This window comes from Anopheles arabiensis, chromosome 2 (assembly GCF_016920715.1).
Source record: "Anopheles arabiensis isolate DONGOLA chromosome 2, AaraD3, whole genome shotgun sequence".
Lineage (NCBI taxonomy): Eukaryota > Metazoa > Arthropoda > Insecta > Diptera > Culicidae > Anopheles > Anopheles arabiensis.
In genome coordinates, this window is record NC_053517.1 from 83,157,487 (window position 1) to 83,179,760 (window position 22,274).

The following is a 22,274-nucleotide window of genomic DNA, read 5'->3' on the forward strand; positions in this document are numbered from 1 at the left end:
TTTTTTTAGTTTAATGCTGCTTATTATCATCCGAAACTATACTGAAAAGATGAACGGTTTGTTGAAATACTCACAATTATTGTTGGCTGTTTGGTGTCATTTGAAAGACTATTTGTATCGGATCCGTTGACTTCAGTTTGCTCCTTTCATTATCTTCTCAAACGTTGCTGAACAACAAACAGCGAAATTCATTTTTCGCACAAAATCCTACATACATTTTTTTAGTTTTAATAGCATTTCTCCGTTTTCAAAAAAAAATGACACACATTCGATCACAATTTATTCACTTTTTATTTCGATCGTCCAAGTATATTTACAGTAAGACCACGGGCTGTTTACCATTACTATGTTTGCATCATGTATATCGCTTTCAAACGCTATCGATGGACTTTTCACTGATTGTTGAGAGTCTGTTACGAATTCCTTATCTTATCTGTTCCTTCCTTATATTCCCTATTGCTAGTTATTACTATCGCTAGTTGCACTTTTCACCTTATCGCTAATTAGCCGGTAGCCCCTCCAAAAGACTCATTTGTTTGCTATTAACTGCTGCTTGTTGGTATCCTTTGTTTTGCTTGCAGCTTATACCACCAGGCACTAATTGGAATCCCAAAAACACTGTCCAGGAGAGCAAGCGTCGTTTGCCCTCGTGCTCGTGGAGTATCTTTTCTCCGGAAAGTCTGTTGAAGGCATATTGTTTTTGTTGTTGTTTTGCTTATTTAAATAGTTAAACTCAGAACTGTTCAGGGAAGGGTTGGGCACATTTCTGCATAAGCTCTTTTACTAATGACATGAGGCGGCAGCTCTTTCACTATTAAAATCAGCGTTACGTCGTCCCTACTAGCTACTGCAAGTTGTAACAATTATTACGCTCACGCACACATACACGTACACATACACACACATACACTTACTACACTAAAACACATCCATACAATTCTCGCGCACACACACACACATAATCGTTTACAATCGTTTTGGAGAAGACGTTGAGGCTCGAAAAAAAATAATTAAAATACTCATTTTTATCACATTGTTTCGCCTGTTTCGCCATCCTTCTCCATTCTCCTTAGGCTTATCGCCGTGTTCCATTGCCTTTTTTTATCACTACATCCTTCATCGGCTAGCGCGCAAATGCCTATTCCTATTATAATGTTTCCGTTACTGTATAAATGACGTATCTATGTTTTTGTTCCACTATTATTGCAAGCATTCGTGTGATGCATCACGTGTTTGCTGCCTATTTGTTGGGTTTTGCAATCAACATGGCATACATTAATTCATCTCACGCTTAAAACTTAAAGCCACTGTGTTGCTTGCTCGTTTGTTCCTTCGGACGTTTGTTGTTTCAAAGTGTAAAACAGAACAAAAAATAAGGTGGGCTAATACGATTTAAAAAAAAAAACAATAAACAAACAAACACAAACGTACCGAACGTATCCGAAACGAAACGGCTAAACACGTGTAACAGTTGAAGGAGTATTTTTTTTTGTCAGCATTTGCTTGCACCAACAGTACATTCAGTACTGTTTCTTGACAGAGATTCTTGAGCAAAATAATTAAATAAAACGTATCAACGTTAGCGCCGAACATTGCTCCCCTTGGAGTTTGGAAATACGGACATCCTCTGCTTCATAGCTATTTGTAATCGGTTTCGGTTTTTGTTTCGTTTGTACAGCTGTAATTGTTTACGGTCGACATAATGATATCGTTATTAACCTATAGACGTGGGAGAGCTTCATTGTAACATAACATTATCCATTATCATCGATATTGTATAAAGAAGTTTAAAAAAACATTCACTAACATTACAGCGCGATCTGTATTGCTCGTACGCTGCGCTACTGATAGGTCCTATTATCGCGGGCTTTTTTCCTTTCTTTTCCTTTACTCTGTACAGGGAATCCTTCGCTTTAATCTCTACCTGCCCTAAGCTTACTCGAAATTAATGGTCATTAATGTAATGAAAAGAATTGTTCAAATATCGTCACCATACTGCCTCTCTTCCTCCTGGCAGCTCAACTCTCGCATGTGATAAAGGGGGGGACACGCCCGAGGGGATGCTGGACCACCCTGCCCGTCCCCGTTCGTATCCTTTCGTGGGGATACTGTATGTTTTTTACAATTTTTTGTTTACCTTCTTATCTCCTAAACGACGCGAGCTCGGCTCGCTTTTTGATTGGAACGCATAAGTTTTCGCAAGAACGAATTCGCAGTTGCAGAACGTTGACGCTAGACGCTGGGAAGGCGGGGGTGTTCGTTCAGCTGGCTCCCCCTCCCTGCCCTGCCAACCCACAACAACCGGCGCTGGAGGCACTTTCTGTGCAAAGGGGGGGGGGGGGGAGGTGCGTTTCATCTCATCAACGCACCAAATAAAGGACTTTGCAATGGGAGGATTCTTCGTCTGTTTTCGTGCTAGGCACACAGTCTCACTCTCGTGTCACTTTCCTCGATCAAAACTGGACTGACTACCGTCTTCTGGTTGGGGGGCACACATTTACAATATAGAAGAAAAAAGCTGACTTCGCACGAGCTGCTTCTCTTCGATTTCGGTTTTGGTTGGCATATTTCGTTTTTTGCATGCAGGTTACAAACACACAGACACACTCTCTTGCGGATGCTTCCCCGAGCGCTATTGGAGTGCATCAAAATTGACACTTGGTTCGGTCTGAACGGGCTCGTTTCCCTTGTTTTACGGTTTAAACGTCTTCAAGTGGCGAGTCTGTAGTTATGGGAACGGAATGGAGAAAAAAAGTACGTTCATTCGTTTAGCTTTGAAGGTTCGTTTCTCTCGGTTTGACATTAGTAGCATGCCAGCGAAAAGACAAGGCACTTGTTAATCGTATGCAGAAAGGAACATTGAAACAAACGTTAATCACAGACACAGATGATCACCTCCAAGCAAGAGGATTAAGACGTGTTTGTGCTCGTACAGAAAGAAGCTTTAGATAGAAGTAATAAATTAATAAAAGAAATTACCCACGAAGAATGAGAAGCACATTTTGGGTTAGCAGACAGAAGATGAGGGGCCAATTATCGGGACGGAAGTTTCTTACTTCTTCACGCATTTGCCGCGTTTTGTCAGTTTACAATAGAAAGCACTCTTTAAGAGATGTAAGAGCGTATTAGAAAGGTTTAACCACAGTACATGCATGCGTATTAGGAAATCGTTAAGAAGTTGTAGTGCTATATAGCCATTTCAAAGAGCGAGAAAGTAGTTACCTTAAACATTCCATTCCGTTCACCATAACAAAATCGCAAACAACCGGGATGATGAAATCGAACCGGAACTGAGAACCTGACCGGCATCTCACACACAGATCGTCCGGATGTCTTGGAGACCTGGAGGGTTTTTGCTTTTGTGCCTGAAATGCTTTTCCCCCTAACAAATTTGGCTCAGAGCCTCGATTGTGCTTCGATTTTCCATGGTGTACTTAGAATGGATTCGTCTTTACTCTTATCCTTTTCCGTGGCGGATCTTCTCCGAGAGAGCGCCGGGTTAAAATGATCCCCACATACAATACACAGAGCTTAATATACCAACCACCAAAAGAAGTAGAAAAGAAGCGTCGCTCGAGGTTTTGTGTGTCTTTACCCCCTCGTCGTAGTGCATGGTGGGAGAGAAAGAAGACCTTCCTCGAGATATGGAAAAGATGGAGGGTTGTGAGCGGAAAGAGTCAGACACACCGTCGCCCATCGCCAGAGCGTATGTAAGAAGGAAATGGGGTCTTCTAATAAAAAAATGGGTCACCCACCGCCGCCACCAACAACGCCATCCGGACGGGTGTAAGACGGTGTTGGTTGTTTAGTAGCACAGCAGTAAATCATATGTACGTCTTTTTCACCTTCTGCAGCGTGCCCATCCCTTTGCTGATGTCCTTCTCAAGATTTTCCGTCGAGTTTTTGCACTCCACGCTGCGGTCCTTGTAGTCAAAGTCGATATTATCCTTGCAGTTGTTCTGATGGTGCTGCTGCAGCTGCTGCACGATCGCTTGCTGCTGCGTGTGGTACTGGTTGGTCGTGTTCATCAGCAGGTTCACGTCCTTGCCGCTCGTGCGCGTCTGGGACAGCATCGAGAGGCTTTTGCCGCTTTGCCTGGAACGGGGATATAGATCACATTAATAATTGCACACTCAGTTGCATCTGCAAACGTGCCCGGTCGTACTCACCAGTGCAGCTGATTGCGGTGCTCGCATCCTCCCTGCCCTTTCTTCAGCATTAGGTGGCGCATGAAGAGACAGCCCACTCCAACGCTCACCATCACGGTCACGATGAAACCTAACAGTAGCGATATCAGGTTCGGTGTTGCCGATAGCACATTTTGCTTCACGAATGTATCTGTAATTGAGATCGAAAAATAGAACACATTAATGCCACATTGCGATTATTGTTGACGTTGTTAAAGTTGTTGTTAATTGACCTCATTAGAACGAAACGGCAATCGAATTGCAAATTGAAAGTCTAAATCATACTAAGAAAAGCAAACAGAACGCTAAGCATATAGCTGCAGTTGTTGCAGCTGCAATTTTTTAAACGCTAGCTTCGTTCCACTTCTCGTACACTGTCGTGTGCTGTAAAAAAATAAAAACACACAAAAAACACACACCCAAACGACACGTTATGGTGTAAAATATTGAATTAAAAAAAGACCGTTGTAAAAAAAATAAGGGCGGACAAGTGCATGGGGTTGGTTACCTTCTGACACCGCACCGGTGGTGGTGTGGTTGGGCGTACCGTGCCGAAAGTGGGACACATCGTGCCAAAACAAAACCCACGCCCAGATCCACACCGCGCCCAACCCAACGCAGTTTGGGGAAAGTCAAAACAGACTCAACTGTGAGCCGGCCGCAACACACTTAACAAAAAAGGGTGTCTTTTCATTCACAAAAAACATAAGAAATCGCATACAGTAACCGAAAAAACAGACGTAGAAAAACATTATTATTTCCTGCTTGAAGACTCCTGAATGGAATCGGTGAAAACTGCACACGAAAGCGAAAAATTTAAATGGTTAAACCGCAGCGCAACAGAGCGCTCGGCAACAAAAACAAAACACGTTGTTACAAATTTAACACTTTTGCGCAAACCAAGACGCGCAACCAAGCCGCTTGCGACGATTAACGGGGTTGAACCGTGCCAATGGTTTGGGAGGGTGTGACACACACAAACACACAAACAGTCATTTTTAACGGCATCCCGCCCCTCGTGCCTTTTATAGAATGCGCCACTGCAAAACGGGTCGAAGTCGTTTATCAACAACGCTTGGGCTGTCATCAATCATTAGCATGCTGCTATGACAGACTCTCCCTCCCTCTCTATCTCTTTCTCTCTCTGTACAAAAAAAAACTTACCCGGCTTCGGCTGGTACTGCAGCGTATTGATGATCCGGTTCATTTGCTCGTCACCTTCCACCGACGACATCGATATCTCGTTGTCGATATCTTCCGGCCCCACCGACGACACCGTACCATGGTTCGCGTGCACGATCAGCACATTGCGCTGGTCGAACGATTTGTCCGGCTTTTCCACCGCCCCGGACCCATCCACCCGCGTGTACACATCGTTATCCTCGTACGTGTGCACCGTCGGCTCCTGATGGTCGTACTTCCTGCAAATCTCCCCGATGCGCTCCCCATCCAACCGCTGGTAGAACTGATCGATTGGCGCCCCGGACGCATGCACCTCGTCGATCGGTTTGCAGTCCCGATTCAGGTCGTCCCACGCACAGTACGGATCCTGCAGATCCAAACACTTGCGGCACGTCTTGAAGCTGTGCTCGTTGCAGGTGTGCAGCGGCAGTGAAATGATCTTCCCGCTGCTGATCACGATCAGGGCCGCGTTCTTCTTCGAAATCGTCATCTCGTTGATCTTCGTACCGGGCGGGAACGCTTGCGTCTCGCTGATCACCACCGTACGCACATCGTCCGACGTGTTGGCCGACAGGATGTTCACGAACTTGATCACCTTGCCGTCGTTCGTGCCGACAAAGATCACATCGTACCGCTGGCCGTCCAGTGCCTTCACCTGCGGATCGACCGCAATCGCCGAGAGGCGATAGTACAGGCTGACGCGCGTAAAGACGGGCCGCGAGTGTACCGACGGTACCGAGCTGTCCATCAGGTTGTTCGTCTTGACGAAGTTGACCAGCGCCTTCGGCAGCGTACGGCTATCGTCCACACACTTGCCCGGGCGCGGTTCGGGCACCGCGCTCGGCGGCACCTGCAGCCAGTTCGAATGGATGTCGCGCTGCGCCTTGAACGGTCCCTCGAACGCTTCCATGATGTCCTCCACCGAGAAGGCACACACGGCCGATCCGCCGATGGCGTTTTCCGGCGTCGTCATAATGCCGTAGATGATCTTGTTCCGCACACCGCCGTACGTGCCGCTGATCGCGTTCGTGGTCGCCTCTGTTTAATGGGATGGAAAGAAGAAGAGGAAATCATCGTTAGCCACACGTATTCAGCAACACTTCCGGTTGCTCATCATCATCGTCGGTGTAAATACTCACGAAGCTCATCGAAGTAGAACGGATATTCGCCGGGAATGGAGCAGTTTAGGCGTGCCTTCAGGAATGAGGTCCACTTGTCCTGGAACGGGTACGGTCCACCCTTATCGTTCTTGCACACCCGGCTCACCCGGGAGTAGATGGCCTTGCCGCAGTTCATGTACTCCATCGCGACCTCGCGGTAGAAAAACATCACGTACCCGTTGTACTCGATCGCGCTGACAAACGCGGGCTGGTTGAGCTGCTTGCTGTCAAACTGCTCCGTCCGCTGCGGCTCCCGGTAGATCAGCGCGTCCGCGCCGGAAAAGTCCGCCACCGTAGCCGAGTACAGCTGCCCATCGGTGTACACGTACGTGCTGTTATGCTGCGGATTGTACGGGCAGCGGCCCTGCGCTTCCAGCTCGTTGTTATCGTACACCAGCGACCCATTGCCCGGCAGGACGTTGTAGTAGCGGCACAGCGGTTTGAACGAGTTCGTCCCGCACACCATGATGCGGTTCGCATTGATGCGCGCAAACACGCGGATGTAGTTCTGGCAGTCCTGCTCGTGCTTGCCCTTTAGCGTGCACAGCTCCCGGTGGGCGTCGGACGATGGCCAGCTGATCCGCTGGCCCGGCAGCTCCACCAGCCGATCGATCGAGATGTTGTACACCGCATTCCGGGCGCCGATCAGTATGTACTGCTCGTTCGCATCCAGCAGCTTGAAGTAATCGGTACTGTTGCCGAAAAAGGACGGCACGGTAGCATCTGAAAGATGTAAGAAAATTTAAATTAGCAAATAAAATAAATTGTCCATACGTTAAGATACAACAATGGCGTCGATTTATTTGCGACAAATTGCCGGCCGTGAGCGAACAATGCAAAAGCTCCCAAGGCATCAGGGAGTCACAAGATTAGGCGCGAAACAGTTGCCGCCACAGTGCGAAATTTCGGTGGTCGAGGAATCGGTGCGGCATCACAACCGGGTGGTTCATATGTCACTAATTTAAAACACTAAAAAAGACTAACTTACGACTGCTGCAGCGATTTATCGAACAGCAATATTCAGATGAGCTTTACGAGCGTTTGTCCTCGTTCCCTTTAACACTCTCGTGCTTGCCTGGTGCATTTGGACGTGGTGCTTCAGAAGAAGATGGCCAGGTTCTGAAGACACACGCACACACCAAAGACGAAGATATGCTTGCCGAAAAGGTACGGCAACAACTCTCGATACGACAAATATTAATATTCATCGAATCAGGTTTTTTAATGGTGAAGCGTCCATCAACGATAGAAGCAAACACACACACACAAGGGGAGAGGGCGGAGGTGTGTGGGTCGGGGGTTGGAATATCGCTGCCCGCCCTGTGGGTGATTAGTATTCAAAATCGCTTCTTATGGCCATCGGGTTTTCAAGTTGCGTGCCAAAAGAAATCCGACTGCGGCGACACCGCACGATGCGAAAACGGTACATCGGGCACAGGCGGTGCGTGTGTGTGTGTGTTGTGGTCCACGATGCGAAGTTGGAGTCGATTTATAGGCGTAGCGAGACAGATAGTCTGTGAGCTGTGCGATAGGCCGACCCTGTTCGGCTGACATTTAACAAACAAATCGAAGAGTTGACCTGACTGAGTCAGTCAGAGTGTATGTTTGGACAGAGGCTGAGGCATAGGAGGAGCCCTCCCAGACCATTGGAGCAAACGTGCGTCGGAAGATGAGATATGACAGACACTTAGATACACACACACTCCAAAGGGTGGACACACACTGTTTTTTTGGAGGAAATTCGCTTCCAAACAACAAAAAACAAAACCGGTCGGGATGACAACAATCTAGAGCCTAACGACACACACACTCCACTCATTCGACAAACCCATCTGCATGTTTGTTTGATGTTTCTCTTACTCCCTATCGCGATCCTCGGTGTTCCCAGGCCTGAGAGGAAATCTTCACATACGATCATCACATACGGAAGGAGGAAAGGAAAGAGAAAGAATGGCGCAATGTCGAATCAAATTTTACGCCAGTCAAGTTATCCACGACACGGTGGTGATGATGGTGTCTAAGCTCTGAAAGGTGAAAGTAGAAAGGCAAACCCTCCACCAGGAGAATTCCTCCGCGCGAGCTGTTTTTGGAGAACCCAGTACCTGGTGTTCCCGACGTGTGTACGAAGGGCTCCTCGAGCTCCACACGTCTGTAAAGCTAGGCAAGGCGGAAGAACACTCCGTGACTTCATGCCTTTCTATGTGACCCACTTCGGAGCTTTCAGGGCAGTTGATCCAGAAACGCTCATGGGGATAAGCAATTCGCTCAGCATCACGTCCCTCTTTCGCTCTCTCTCTCTCTTGGGAGTCCTTCGTGGAGTTCCCGCACCCGTTTTTAGGTCCGTTTTTTTGTATTTCTTCTTGCTGTTCTCCACTAAGCTTCATTATCACAGCATTACATCTCCCATCACCTAATGTCTAAACAGCCAGCACTCACGTCACACACTGCTAATGAGGTCATCATAGGCAAGACACTAGGGAAAAAGACCACGATCTATGCAGCGAGGTTCTCATCAGACGCCCAAGAATTCCACCCCCGGTACGGTAAGAATAGAGTGATAAAATTGCATCACACCCCATGATTGCATGATGAATAGCATCGTGCGCTGGTAAGTGTATATCATTGTAGAGTTTACAACGTGATAACTCGTGGGATTATTATGCCTTTGGGAAGATTCAGCAGTCTTGCCGGCAGTTGTTGTTGCGCGTTTCAGCTGTTTGGATCATGCACATCTCTCCGCACGTGCGGTCGATCTCGCCTTGGAAAGGGGTCTCCCCTGATCTTATCTTCCCAATAGGATGAGTGGATCCCAGAACTAACCGCTCCAGCTCCAAATGCAAGTGTTGGAGCTCCGTTTAGTTTCATCATGTGCCAAGGCACAGAAATCACAGCGAAAACGAGTGCCGATTTCCTGTTGCGATATATCACACCTTATCTTTGGCGTTGGAGTCGGAGGGCCCGCGCTTCATGCGAAATGCGTAAACCACTATCCCAACCCCTTTGGAGAGCGGTGTTTATCTTTCACACCTGTCATCCAACGGCGATGTGTCAATAGTGGAGGGCTTTCGACCCCTCGTGTAAACAGATTCAAAAGCACACAGCCACCAGCACATACATTATTGGCAATCGTAGATGCGCGCAAAGTGCGCCCAGAGGTGGCGCAAAGATCGTTCAACAAACTTGCCCGCCGAAAAAACAACACTACAGGCGGATGAGTGTGTCTCTTCTCGCGCAGATCATGCATGCCTTTACCGAAAACCCCCGTTAAGTTTAATGGTATTATGAAAGAAAGCACTGCTGCTGTGTATGAAGCGACTGTTTCCATCCGTTTCACCATTAAATAGACACCACGGCGGACAGTTGGGTCACGGATTGTTCGGTTGTTTGCAGATCTCACGACGATCGCTTGACTTCATTGGCGCTTCCCCGAACCTGATGGTTAGCGACGCGATGTGTGTGTATCTATCTAGCTGCGCCTCACCAGCCCCATTTCCCATCTTTGCTTGCCCCCGGATTTAGCCCCTTCGGACCGATTGTTGTGCGTTGAGAAGTCGGCGGCAGCCGGCAGCAGAACAGTGGCCAGGCCAAAAGTTCCCTCAGATTGCACAACCGACTGCGCACGGTTGAAGGATTGAGTCAAGTGTTTGAGACATAAAGACACACACGCTGCACTCAAGACTCCAGCTGCCGTCGTGCCCCAACTACACCCGATTTACGACGCGTCCGGACCGTGCGTGACACGGGCTGATGTTTTTGCGCCCGCTGCCGCCGCCGCTACGCCAGCTTCCCGCGCTAAAAATCGCAGCTTCGCCAAGAAACTCGATACCCACACCCCCGGTCGTCGGTCGCGGTGCATAAGTGCGCGAGAACCAAATACTCTCCACCGCTGCCATCCACCATCCACCACGATCGTGTAACATAAACAAATCCGTGGCGCGCAAAAACCAACCACAAAACCATTGGCGGTTCGCTTAGCGTCTTAACGAGTGTGTGTGTGTGTTTGGTCTCTTGCGGTTAATGTGTAGTACTTTTGTCCCTTCAACGTGGTGTGTTGTCAGTTGCCTCAAGTCTATGCAACATACCACAGTTGCCTTTACTGTTGTGTTGCCGCCATTAACCTCCCTAAAACAAGCGCATTGATTCGCCGTTCTCCGCAATCACCTTTCACACCGACCCGGTGCTATGCTCTCTCTCTCTCCCTGTCCACTTAGTATTGATGTTTTGACAGATCGTTTTCGGGGTTTTTAGTTTTTTGGTTTCTATAATGGATTAACGCAGACGCCGAAACTGTCCGAAACTAATTAAAATTCAAACGCACACTCCTCCTATTTCTCAAAAAAGAAAACCGACCCCACAACACTTCCACCGGGGCTAGTCAGCTAACGAAGAGGAGTGGGCCAGGTCAACAGCAGAATAAGAAGAATAAAGGGAGTTTCTCCTTTCGTTGGGAGACGCCATCTACATGCCAATCGGTAACAAAAACACCCCAAAAGCGTGCCACACACACCAAAAACCGATCCTTCCCCACGCAACACACCACGCAGAAAGGAACGAAGCAAATATTTACAAATTTTGTTTATCATGCTTTATAGTAAACAATAGAAAGCAGAGTATTTAGTGTGACAGAGGCACGCCACTACCAGCGACAGCAATATCATGGAGCTAGGGAGTAGGATCGATGCAAACGAGCCCGCGTGACGGGGCCCGAGACTGTTGACATCATTCGGTGCCACAAGAAGATTCGACTGGGCTGAGGGGGACATCAATTATGGATCCACAGACACAGACACAACTGGCCGTAAGGGATGCATTCAAAAGAGAAACCACCAGGCGCGTGTGGCCAAAAGGTTCATTACCATGGACAAATAACCCGTTAACCGAAAATTGCATTACGCGCTCCCCCTGGATCACACCCACCTCGCACCACAAATGAAACACAAATATGCACACGGTCATGGTACAAGATCGCTATTACACACGAGAAGGGAGAAGAGGTGTGCTTTCAAATTACAACAACAACAAAAAACGCAACACGCAAAGCACCAAAGAGCGCCAATGATTGTATTCCAACGGACGGAACTTCCGCTGCGAGGCGCGACACCACCAAAAAGCGAATAAATAAAAGCGAAACAATCTCGTCGCGTGTACGCCGAAGCGTGTGATTGGAAATTGTCACGTAAGTGAAATTAGAGACTGCCCCTTGCTAGCACACAAATTGCCACACTTGTATCGACGTTTCGATCACAGCACCTGGACCTGGAGCCTTCACTAAGGTAGTACCAGTCACGGAGTTGATGTTCTTCCGATAGCGTGTTCTGACTCACATTCAAAGTCACCCTTGAAGGAAAGTGACAACTTAAAAGCGAATAGTTCTTCCCGGTTCAAAAGAAAAAAGGTAATAAAAACTCTGAGAACTCCAATTCTCATAAAATTAAAACATTCTAATAAGTATTAAAGCTAATCTGGGTGGGGTGAAATTAGAGGAGCGTTCAAACTTCAAGAACAGACCATCATCGTAAAACTGCCACCGGGAGAACCCCTTGAAGTTCGTTCTTTGAAGCGTACAGTTCCCCCGGATCTATAGAACGCCTTCACCCATCCCACATTGGTCGATGTCTCGGAATCTTATGGGTGTTGTGCTTTAGGCGGGGTTTAAAATACGAGTTCCGACCCTGATCACTGTCATTCGATACGATTTTCGGCGAGGGAGAGAGAGGGAGAGAGACTTAATTCTCTTTTGACGCCAATTAATTTAAATTATTGGAAACCAAACAACCGTCGGACGTCTGCTCAAACTACCGTCACCTGAAAGTCGCTTCATTTGTCACTTTGTAGAAGAGGAGTTGCACGTCCAGCACCCGCGTCCAAACCCCGGAAGATACGGTTACGAGAATAGTCTTACACAATATATACACAGCCGCAATAAATCGACATACGCATTCTGACAACAGCTCGCTTACACACTTACCGTATGGGATGCGTATCTTGCTCTGGACATCTGGCACCCAACTGTCAACGCGTACGACGCACTGACTGATGATGAACAGTGCTGCTGCCGCTAGAACGCCTTCCGTCAGGTGCATCGTCCGGTGGGTACTGCGTAGCGGCAGCCTCCTACCACCACCGTTCGTTGTGTGTGGTTGTTCGTCGTCCTTCCGTCTCCTGCTTATCGTGTCCAACATCTTCGGGCACTTGTGCCGCTTCTCGGGGCACACGTTTCGTTTAGACGGGGCACAGGTACTACAATGGAATTGGCTAATTCGCTCTTCACTTGCCTGAGAGATCGTGCGATGGAAGTGATCGGTTTGCGGTTAGTCGCACAAAGCTACACTCATTTCTATACGTTGAACTCTCAAACATTCACACACACACAGCCTGTCTGTGAGCCACAGCGATCATTAGGTCTAACATTCAGCAAGAGCAAATGTTACCGCCTGTTCGCTTCCATTCTGGCCCTTGGTGATCACTCCTCTGCTGCCGTATTCTGAAACGAGAAGAGAACAAAACAGAAAACACTGCAATTAAAAGGTGGCGTTAACCTGTCAGTAGGTCCCGGTGGTTAGTGCTGCCAACTTAGGCCAACTGGGCCCAACTACCAGTAGCAGCGCTCGCTCGTGTCTCGCGCGGTTGCTTGGAATGTATGCCACCCTCTTTGCCTTCGTGCGTTTGACTGACGAGGGTTTGGGTGTGATTTAAGGAAGTCAATCAGCCTGTTAAATCGTTACTAAACAGCTAAACTACAATAGATTTGCTTCGGGCATTCGCTCTGGAATCGGATACCAACAAGAGACGGGCGGCCATAGCTCACGCTCCCTTGGAAGTACAGGGCGCGATTTGTATTTTGTGTCGCGTTTCGAATGCGATACCAATCAGCGTAACACGGAGCTTGTTCATGGTTAATACATACACACACACACACACATCTTTTAGGCCCAAAGGGTGTGTGTGCATTTGGAAAATCTGAAATGGTACAACCTCGTTTTGTCCTTACATGGCTGCAGACAAACGAGCCAGAACCACCACGGGAATGCCCCGATTGCTTGTTAGACTTCAATAGAATAGACTCCAAGACTTCAGGTCCTTCCACCATCAGTCACCACCCATTGGAGGGACGGGTGGCTGACAGTAAGCCGATTAGCCGATGGAATGCTGTGGGCAAGTAGATCTGATGTCTAAAGGATCAGTGATCGTAAACTACAATCAACCATAAACTCTCTTGAATGTTGTAAGTAGTGCAGGGAGCTAGATTAATCAAAGGGACAGCCAATGACAATGTACAGACCTCGTGATCTGGAATTGATCGCACCAAATCCATCATGTCTAGATGATTTTGCTTGATACCTTCAACAAAAAAAAAGTCTAACCTCAAATCCTACTTGCAGATGAAGATGTTCCCAGAGAACTCCCTTCACATGAGCATATCATTAGACACTTTCGGTTTTCCTTGTGCCTCCAGTTCCACCAGCGTCAACGAAAGTGGGCTACACACGGGAACTAGTCATTGATGTGCTTCGATCGAGGAAAGTGCTACTAAAATTAGTACTTAAGACTCTTTCCCTCCAATTCCCACCACCACCTCCTCAGCGCTGGACATCTCATGCACGGAGCATCGGGTGAGCATTAATTACCGATTGGAACCTGCTCGAATAGAAAGGGGCTGCGGAAAAGTGCATCGATTTTGCCAGAGTTGCCCGGACACACGCTCATCAGCATAAAATATGTACGCGGTACACCCTTTTTCTGCTTCCGGCGAAAAGGCGAGTCCGGCAAAAAACACAAAGTGCCGTGGCCTCCAAAATGTGGGCCGCCACTGGCCACAGTACCGCTCGCCACCGTACTTGCGCACGGTGTATGTGGGTCAGCATGTCTTCAGCCAAACTGGACGCTGTTGGTGGGTTTTAACTATTTTTTATGTCACGTGGTAGAAAACAAGTTGCGGAACAGGCAAAACCTGCCAACCAGTGTAGGGAAAGAAATTTCTTTGTACACGCGGGAGAAATCGATTCCGGAGACCCCTCCCCCCTCACCTGACCAACCTTTCATGTGCCCTTCGGCTAATATTATTCATTTAATCGATAACAAATCACGCTTCGTCTGACCTTTGCAAGGGGGCTACACTTGTCCCTTCCAGGTTGACATTTGCACACAAACCAACACACACAGGGACAGTCGCACACCAGGGACGGAAGAGAAGCAGGAGAGTGTCCGAGGTTACGAACGCGGCCGCTTATATCAGTCAGAATTTTTCTATGGTTTCTTTATACCTTTCGGCATTTCGTCTTTTGTGCAACCCTTTTCGGATTGCGGCCCTTTTGCCGCGCCTGGTCGATCAGTAAGTTTGCTCTTGCACTTGAAAACGAGGAATGGAAGAGCTCAAACGGCCAACCCGAATGGGAATTGCCCGTCACGTGGCGGGCGGTATGGTATGGCCGTGAAAGCAAAGTACACTCCTCTGTGTCACCGTCGCCAGGAGGACCGAAGACACATCCTACGCTAAGTGCATAAAACCAAGGGTTAGGTTATGTTGTTGCTAAAGGTTTTGAAAGAAACACGCTTTGCGTTCCATTTTCCATGGAAAGAGTCGTACCACACGACCGATAATATCCTTAACCTCAAACTGTAAACCCTTAAGTGGTTCTCCACTTAAGCCCGGCTGCCAGCTAGTCCGGTGTACCAACCCGGTGTGGCAATGTGTGGAAAGATGATATACGATACGCCACTTCAAACTCCGGACGAACGTTACAGTTTAAACGCATCCGTGGCGATTAGATTGTAGCACACTGAACACTGAGCATTGTGAGAGTGAGACCAGTTTGACGACATCAAGCGTGTGAATGTTTCACCCAACTTCTTCCCTCACACTAAATAAGTAATTAAATATTATGTCGTCTAGTTCTGCCATGCCACTAAGCTAACATTATTCAGATAGAGAACACACACACACACTTTCCCGTATTTCCTACAGCGCCACAAGAAGTAGCAATCGAAAGGAGACTTAAACACCTTTCGACGGTGTAATGCGACATGTTTGCCGACAACAACTGCTTCATCACGATCAAAAGGTTAATCTGGTGTATAAACAATTACGTACGAAAAAAACACGGAACATACAACCTGTGTTCCCGATGTTGACCCTTCTTGTAGGTCACAGTATAGAGTTCCTTCGACCGCCCTTCCCATTCGTCCGCACACACACACACACACACACATGGGGTGCATTTTAATTAGAATGTTAAGTTCGATATTAGCATTCGTTACATCCCCCTGGACTACAACAACCGCCCGGTTAGGGCTGCGTCATTTCTTAGGGGGTCTAGGGCCGCAGCGATACGTGCATGCGAGGTTTGCCATGTGGGAAAACGATGCTTTGCCCCGTCTCCTGCTGCTCGTTCCCTATTTTTCCATATTAAATGTACAGCAGGTAACCGAGAAAGCTAACAAAGTATCAATCCATCTTCCTCACTCGCTGCTACATTGAATGCTCCGAAGAAGAATGGACAAGGACGGAACAATATACAGAGGGGGAAGAGGATTTTTTTTGTACTAATTCTATAAAACAATATGCTAATTCGATGCAGTGCCGATGCTCGCCCTCGGTCACAACTGCAACGACCAGGGCGCGCAGGAGACGAACCCTTTTTTCCGCTTGCTTTGGAAGAATCCCTCCGAGTGCTACCACTGGGTTGCAGTCATTTCACTGTTGTGGGTTAGATGACACACAACCGTGCTTGGTCTGCTGCAGTTTCTAACCCCAACGGCTAACAGCAGCATGCAATCATGGGATCTCTCCGCACAAGCAAAACAAAAGCCTCCGCACAAGCAAAATGCGGAATATAAATGCGTAATTTAAATTTATGTTCTAGGTCTCGTGCGTCTCTGACTGCGTATGTTTGTGTTATGATAGGAAGTTCTAATGGGGTTGGCGCCTGGATCACGTCATCAATACCAGGTTCTGTTGGAAGGGGGTGGTGAGAAACTGTACATCCATTGCACTAATTTATTGCAGGCGAGTGTGGTAGTTGGCAATTGTACCGATGCGTTTGATACGTACGAATTGGTTGGTTGGCAGATAAATAATAGGAGGGCAATTGCTGACCTTGAACGGTCGGCTTGTTTCTGGGTTCTAGAACAGTAAGACCATGCCTGCTTCATCATTGACCAGGCAACAGAAGCGTGTACATTATTTTTAAAAGAATTTTACACCCCGAAAAAAGCGCACTTCACTCTGCATACAAACTACGCTTTTAACCTTTGCGAGCAGACCGTTAAAATCAACCATCTCGTCAGATAACTCCCCGTTATGCTTCTCGCATGCCTTGCCGTCTGTGATCATCATTACTGTATTGTTTTTTTTTTATTATTATAACCCCAAAGCGGATACACCAGCAAACAGCACAAAGAAATCCCTGATGCAACACGAACATCCTCCTCCTCCTCTTGGGCAGCATCATCGACTGCACGGCAAGTACAACAAACTCGCTCACAATCGTTTAAGTACCAGCTACGTTTAATGAGCAGCATCGCATCGCATATATCGCCTCGTCTGTCTGTGTATATTTTTACTGTTGTTTTATTCTCCTCTAGTTTGTTGCGCGTCTTCACGGTTCACTAAACCACGCTATTTTGACCCAACGTGCGCCGGTGCACCGCGTAAGATTGCACACACAGACACGGCCCAGCCGAAGGAGAAATCTATTAAACAAGCTTCCACTCTTACACTTCATTAGAAACACACACGAACACACCGCGAGAGAGAGAGAAAGCCACAAAAACACACGCAGTAAAGCGGGAAAGAGCGCGCCATTTTTACATTCGCGTTTTTAGTAGCCGCGTGTGTAATAATGAGCTGCGCGTAACTCTAATAATAAAATAACATCCCCAAACGCAACCGACGGCAGTTAAGGTGGAAAACGGTAAGGTAAGGAACGAAGCAGCAGGGAAGGTAGAAAACACACGAAAACAAAAACCAAAAAACCTTCCCACCGTCTTCCTTCTCGCACGCATCCAAGCGCACGTAAAAACCCTTTTTCTCCTAGCGCGGGATATATTATTGCTTCTTACAAAACGCTAGAGACTTATAAACACGTTAACCCCTGTGCTTGCCGGTGCAGCGGAAACAATGCGACGTGGTATTGGGTGGATTTAGTAACAGATAAAACATCTTCGTGACGGTCCCGCGCTCGCTCGCGCCATTCTGCTTTGCAGCCCTATACTTTCACCGTTAGCCGATTTGCCGAAAAGTACGCACGGGGAGCTTGTGCGCGGAACAAAACGAAACATATCAGCAACCGTTTATTTGTGCATCGTTTTTTTTACTGCCTTTTGCATTTTAGGGGTTTTCCTAATGATTTTTGTTCAAACTGGCAGAAAAATAATTCCCTGCCGAGCCGGTTGGTGCAGCGTAACGAGACTGCTTTCTTTTCCCTTTCCTTGCACAGTGCATTTCGGTTTCGGTGAGTTCAATGTCATGGTAACATGCAATCGAAAGTTTGCCTTTTTTTACATAATTTTTTCGTTCCAAACATTCATCAAGCTTGAGATAACGAGTTTCGTGTGGCGTATTAAATTATTCAATAGTCAGAGCGAGCGTTTAAATATTAACGAACTTTTCTTGCGCTACCATTGTGAGCACAGCACACGACTGTTTTTTTCGGCTGACTCAGTTTTCCTCCTCCTTCTTTGTCTTTCGATCATTCATCGGCCTCTTACGGGCATTGTTTTTTTATTATTATTATAAACCTTAAAAACGAACGCCACGAACAGTAATACTCCGCCCCATTCCCATATCATAAGTTCGCTAAACGACTCATTATATTTTATTACCGTTTAATGCCCATTTAGTGAGCCACCTGAAAAAGGAGAACGTTCCCTAGAGGGAGGGCTGCGTTCGCTGCTTATACATTCAAAATTGAGTTCTTGCCTCCTTCTTGCTTCCCAAGCAAAAGCGTTTGAACTTCTACGGGTGCCGGCTAAATTATGACCTGTACTCATATATTTCTTCCATCGCCCCCGACCATCAACCCCACCCGACTTGATTTATGATGATGAGAGAGGCGCGGGAGAGAGAGCTGGACGGGCGGGTGTTGAAAAACGGATCACTTCCAATTTTGGGACCCACAAACCTGTGTGTGTTTGAAGCGTTCCGCCCTGGTTTCGTTTACGTTTTAGTTTTTGTCTCTCCACGTTTGGTGCTGATTGAATTTCCCTCCTCAACCGTAAGTGCTCTAATGCCCGATATTTTTCCCTGGCAAAAGGGAAATGTAAAATATTCTTCCTTTCCACCCGCTCCCGCCCAGCAAAGGTGCACAACGAAAAGCAAAGAACCCCGAAACACAAAACAGTACGTCATGCACTAAATTCTGCCGCCACAATGGGGTCAGCAGTAGCAGTCTGGGGGACGCAGGGAAGGAGCCGCAAAAATGGAGAAAAAATCACACGAACGCCGGGGGAAAACTACGTGTCAAATATAAAAGAAAACAATTTCCACCGAGCATCCGAGGGGTCGGATAACGTGCGGCAGCAATGCAACACGCCGCCGCCACCGGTCGATGTGCATGGCATTTCTTGTGCGTGTGTGTGTGTCTGAATGAAGCCGACCCCGAGAGCGGCCGTATTCGAAATGTCCAAAAATAGTTCATCATAGACCACCACCAGTGGCACACACACAGGCAGACCAGGGGCATTTCTTCCATCCGGATGGGTAGGGCGGTGATCACTGGCCGGCTGAGGTAACCTTTACCGAATTAAGCTTGGCTCACGTCTTGGTCTCGGTTTCCCGGACCACCCTGTCGGATGTTGGTGGTGGAAAACACACCGACACATCCACACACACACACACACACACACACACACACATCCAGCATCCGATTCCGATCGACAGCCGACGTGAGACGCAGCGAGACTTCAGTGACACAGTTGGCATTCAATCAACAATTTGTCGGTGAGCCATTTTCATCCGCATCCGGTTCACATTTGGAGATTTTCGAGGTATCATACTGCACTAGACTGGGTCAATGATTATTTGATTTATGGATCAAAATGTTCGTTTTCCCGTCTATTCTTAACAGCGAAAAAAATGCACCTAAAAACTGCATTGCCTACATTTAGGCGAACTGTTATTGGAGGGGCTTTTGGGGGAAAAAACAAAACGAATTGACAAACCATTCATTCCCATCGTTTTAACAAACTGAACAAATGATCATAATGTCAAGTGAGAGGAGAAGCAAACAACGCTCTTTATCCATTTTCCCACCGTCTGAATTGGGTTGATGGACAGTTACACGCGTCTAACAAAAAAAATCCCATAAATACCCCAAAAATACCTCATTTGTTTCCTTTCTTATTCATCCAACGCGAAACAAACAATGCACCTGCAGCAGAGCAAGCCGTGCTGCTGTCGCACAATGGTTGAACGAATGCGCTTCACCAAACCGTACATCACCCGCCGTACCGATTAGTGAGCTGTTGGGATTTGATGGGAAACTTCCCCCTGCGGGAAAAAAGCGCAGAGACGCTACACTGTTTATTAGACGCGATGGTGGGTGTTTTATTGCGCCCCATTCCGGTAGCTAATAAACACTTCACGCTGACCGGCGCCACCCTTTCATTTCATTGCCCCACAACAGCACAAGCAGCAGATAATAAATATTCCTTTGACATCTCTTCCCGATGGGGGAGAGTCCCACAAAGCATGATTGTACGCAAATTAGACAGGCAGACGCGCGCGCGCATCGAAGAGTGTTGGTGTGCAGCGGCGTGTGTGACGTCGCCGTCGTTCTATTGTTCTTTTTTTGTTTTAAGTTTGCGCTCCCTTTGCCCAACGGTTTCCGATTGAATTAAAAACGCAACCCCGGCCCGTCGGTGGGTTTTGTAAAATTGCCATTTTGCGGCTCAAGCGTCCCAACATTGTTGATAACCGCCCGAATCGGCTGGGTGCGTGGCGTTTGTTAAACTATCGACAAATAGTAACGAGCCAACACACGCGTCGCCAACATAAATGTCAAAAGGGGTGTAGAAGGGTAGCATACCGGGCGGTAGCCCCAAACGGATTGAACAGAGAAATAAAATAACTCACGCACCGTGCGGCGCGCTGTGGACAATTCCTGTCTTTTTCACCATCACTTGTCTTGTCTAGGCAGCCGCCGGGCTAAGGTCTCGTCAAACACCGGCCCAAAACGGTAAGGTGTGCCAGAGGAAACGCCAGCGGAAAGAAAGGCAAATGTGATGTGCGTGCGTGCATGAAGAATCGATTTCGAGAACGAACCGGCGGCGCGGCGTAGAGGTAAACAAAACCGTGGCTTGGGGAGGTGTATTATTTATTTACATCTGCTTACCCTCCCCCCCGCAACCCCCCTCGTATGGGTGCTCCGAGGGGGATGAAGGTGTGGAGGGTGCGAAGATGGGTACATTAACGGACACGGGGTGAACGAGGCGCATGAACCGCGAGGCGCGCACACACGGCCATGCATTAAAATGATGATGCGCCGCGCGTTCGGTCGAGTGACGCCTGGCAATGTCGACAGGTGATTTACATCGCATAAAACCCCTCCCCACATCCCGCTCTGTAAGGGTTATTTTCGGCTTCGGCCATTCCTTCGCTTTGCATTTCTCTCTCTCTCTCTTTCCCGCAGTGATCAACCGCGATCGATCGGCGAGGCTACAACCACTCGTTAGACAACAATATCGCCCATCATAAACGTACAAACAGACACCGTGCGTCTCTTGCTCCCTCACACTCCTCACCACCCCCCTTCAGCACCGTGTGTGTGTGTACAGGTGTCACAGACAAAACTGTTGCCGCTGTGATCTAACCTTATTTACATAAACCTCCGTTGCTTTGCCCTGCGCATCCCTCATGCTTTATTCAGCCCCCCCCCCCCTTCAGCACAGCCCAGAAAGTGCGATATGCGTGCGATGCATACAGGGCGTATGTGTGTGCGCGCACTGAATGTGGGACTACTTTGTTTCCATAATTAAATAATAGAGAGAAATAGCGAATGAAACAAAGCCCTACCCACGTTATCCCCCCCCCCCTCTTTGTGGTGGCGTAGATTGCAACCGGCTGGCTTCAAACTACAGTACGCACGAAGAGCACATTCCGTTACATCTACTATAGCGGCATAATTTGTTGCTCTAATTTGTATGCAAAAAACTGAAACACAACAAAAGCGCTCTTTTTTTTTGTTTCGTGCCAGCTTGTGAGTGACACTGCCGTAGCGAGGCGCAGCGCGCATTAGAACCACCACCACCCGTTGCGGAAACTGTGCTAAGGCGCGTCAAAAACCTAAACCGGTGCACGGTGGGGACCGTTGTTTTTGCATAGCTGCTCTTTACCCATTCGCGATCACTGTCCCACAAATGCTAAAGGAGGACGAGGGGGGTTTTTTGTGATGATTTTTGAAAGCAGATTATCCCCCGACTCTAGGCTTTCCAATATTGCACGCGACTGTTTTTCAATGTCACCGCCTGTCGCCAATTCGAACGGCACAATGGCAATGTCACATTCAGCATACGGGGTGGTTGTTTCGCGTGTTTTGTTTGGAGATTTAGATTACCCAACACACACACACACACACATGGGCGCACACTAACGCGAAGTTAAAGGATGGTGAGATTATTCGCTCGGCTTTGGGAGCTGCGAATTAGGTGCAAGACACCTTTTTTCCAGGCGGATTTTTATGGCGCACTGTCGGTCTTTTTTTGAGGCCAGCTTTATTTAATTTTACGACTAGCGATGGGGCGTCTT

At 47.8% G+C, this 22,274-nt stretch overlaps 1 protein-coding gene across 5 annotated transcripts in view; it reads right to left on the reverse strand.

The window, feature by feature from the left end:
• Positions 1-272: 272 nt before the first annotated feature.
• LOC120900501 (semaphorin-1A) overlaps positions 273-22,274 on the reverse strand; it is a 94,674-nt gene continuing 72,672 nt past the window's right edge. For 2 of the 5 annotated variants that reach the window (XM_040307585.1, XM_040307593.1), the window contains exons 3-8: positions 12,498-13,013; positions 6,509-7,252; positions 5,352-6,407; positions 4,170-4,338; positions 3,846-4,095; positions 273-2,722 (exon numbers count right to left, since the gene is read on the reverse strand). In XM_040307585.1, coding sequence (XP_040163519.1) covers positions 2,693-2,722; positions 3,846-4,095; positions 4,170-4,338; positions 5,352-6,407; positions 6,509-7,252; positions 12,498-12,711 — 2,463 coding nt within the window. In that variant the 5' untranslated portion in view covers positions 12,712-13,013 and the 3' untranslated portion in view covers positions 273-2,692. Of the gene's footprint in view, positions 2,723-3,845; positions 4,096-4,169; positions 4,339-5,351; positions 6,408-6,508; positions 7,253-12,497; positions 13,213-22,274 lie in introns of those variants that run through there. The other 3 variants (XM_040307603.1, XM_040307612.1, XM_040307575.1) reach the window with 3 other exon arrangements.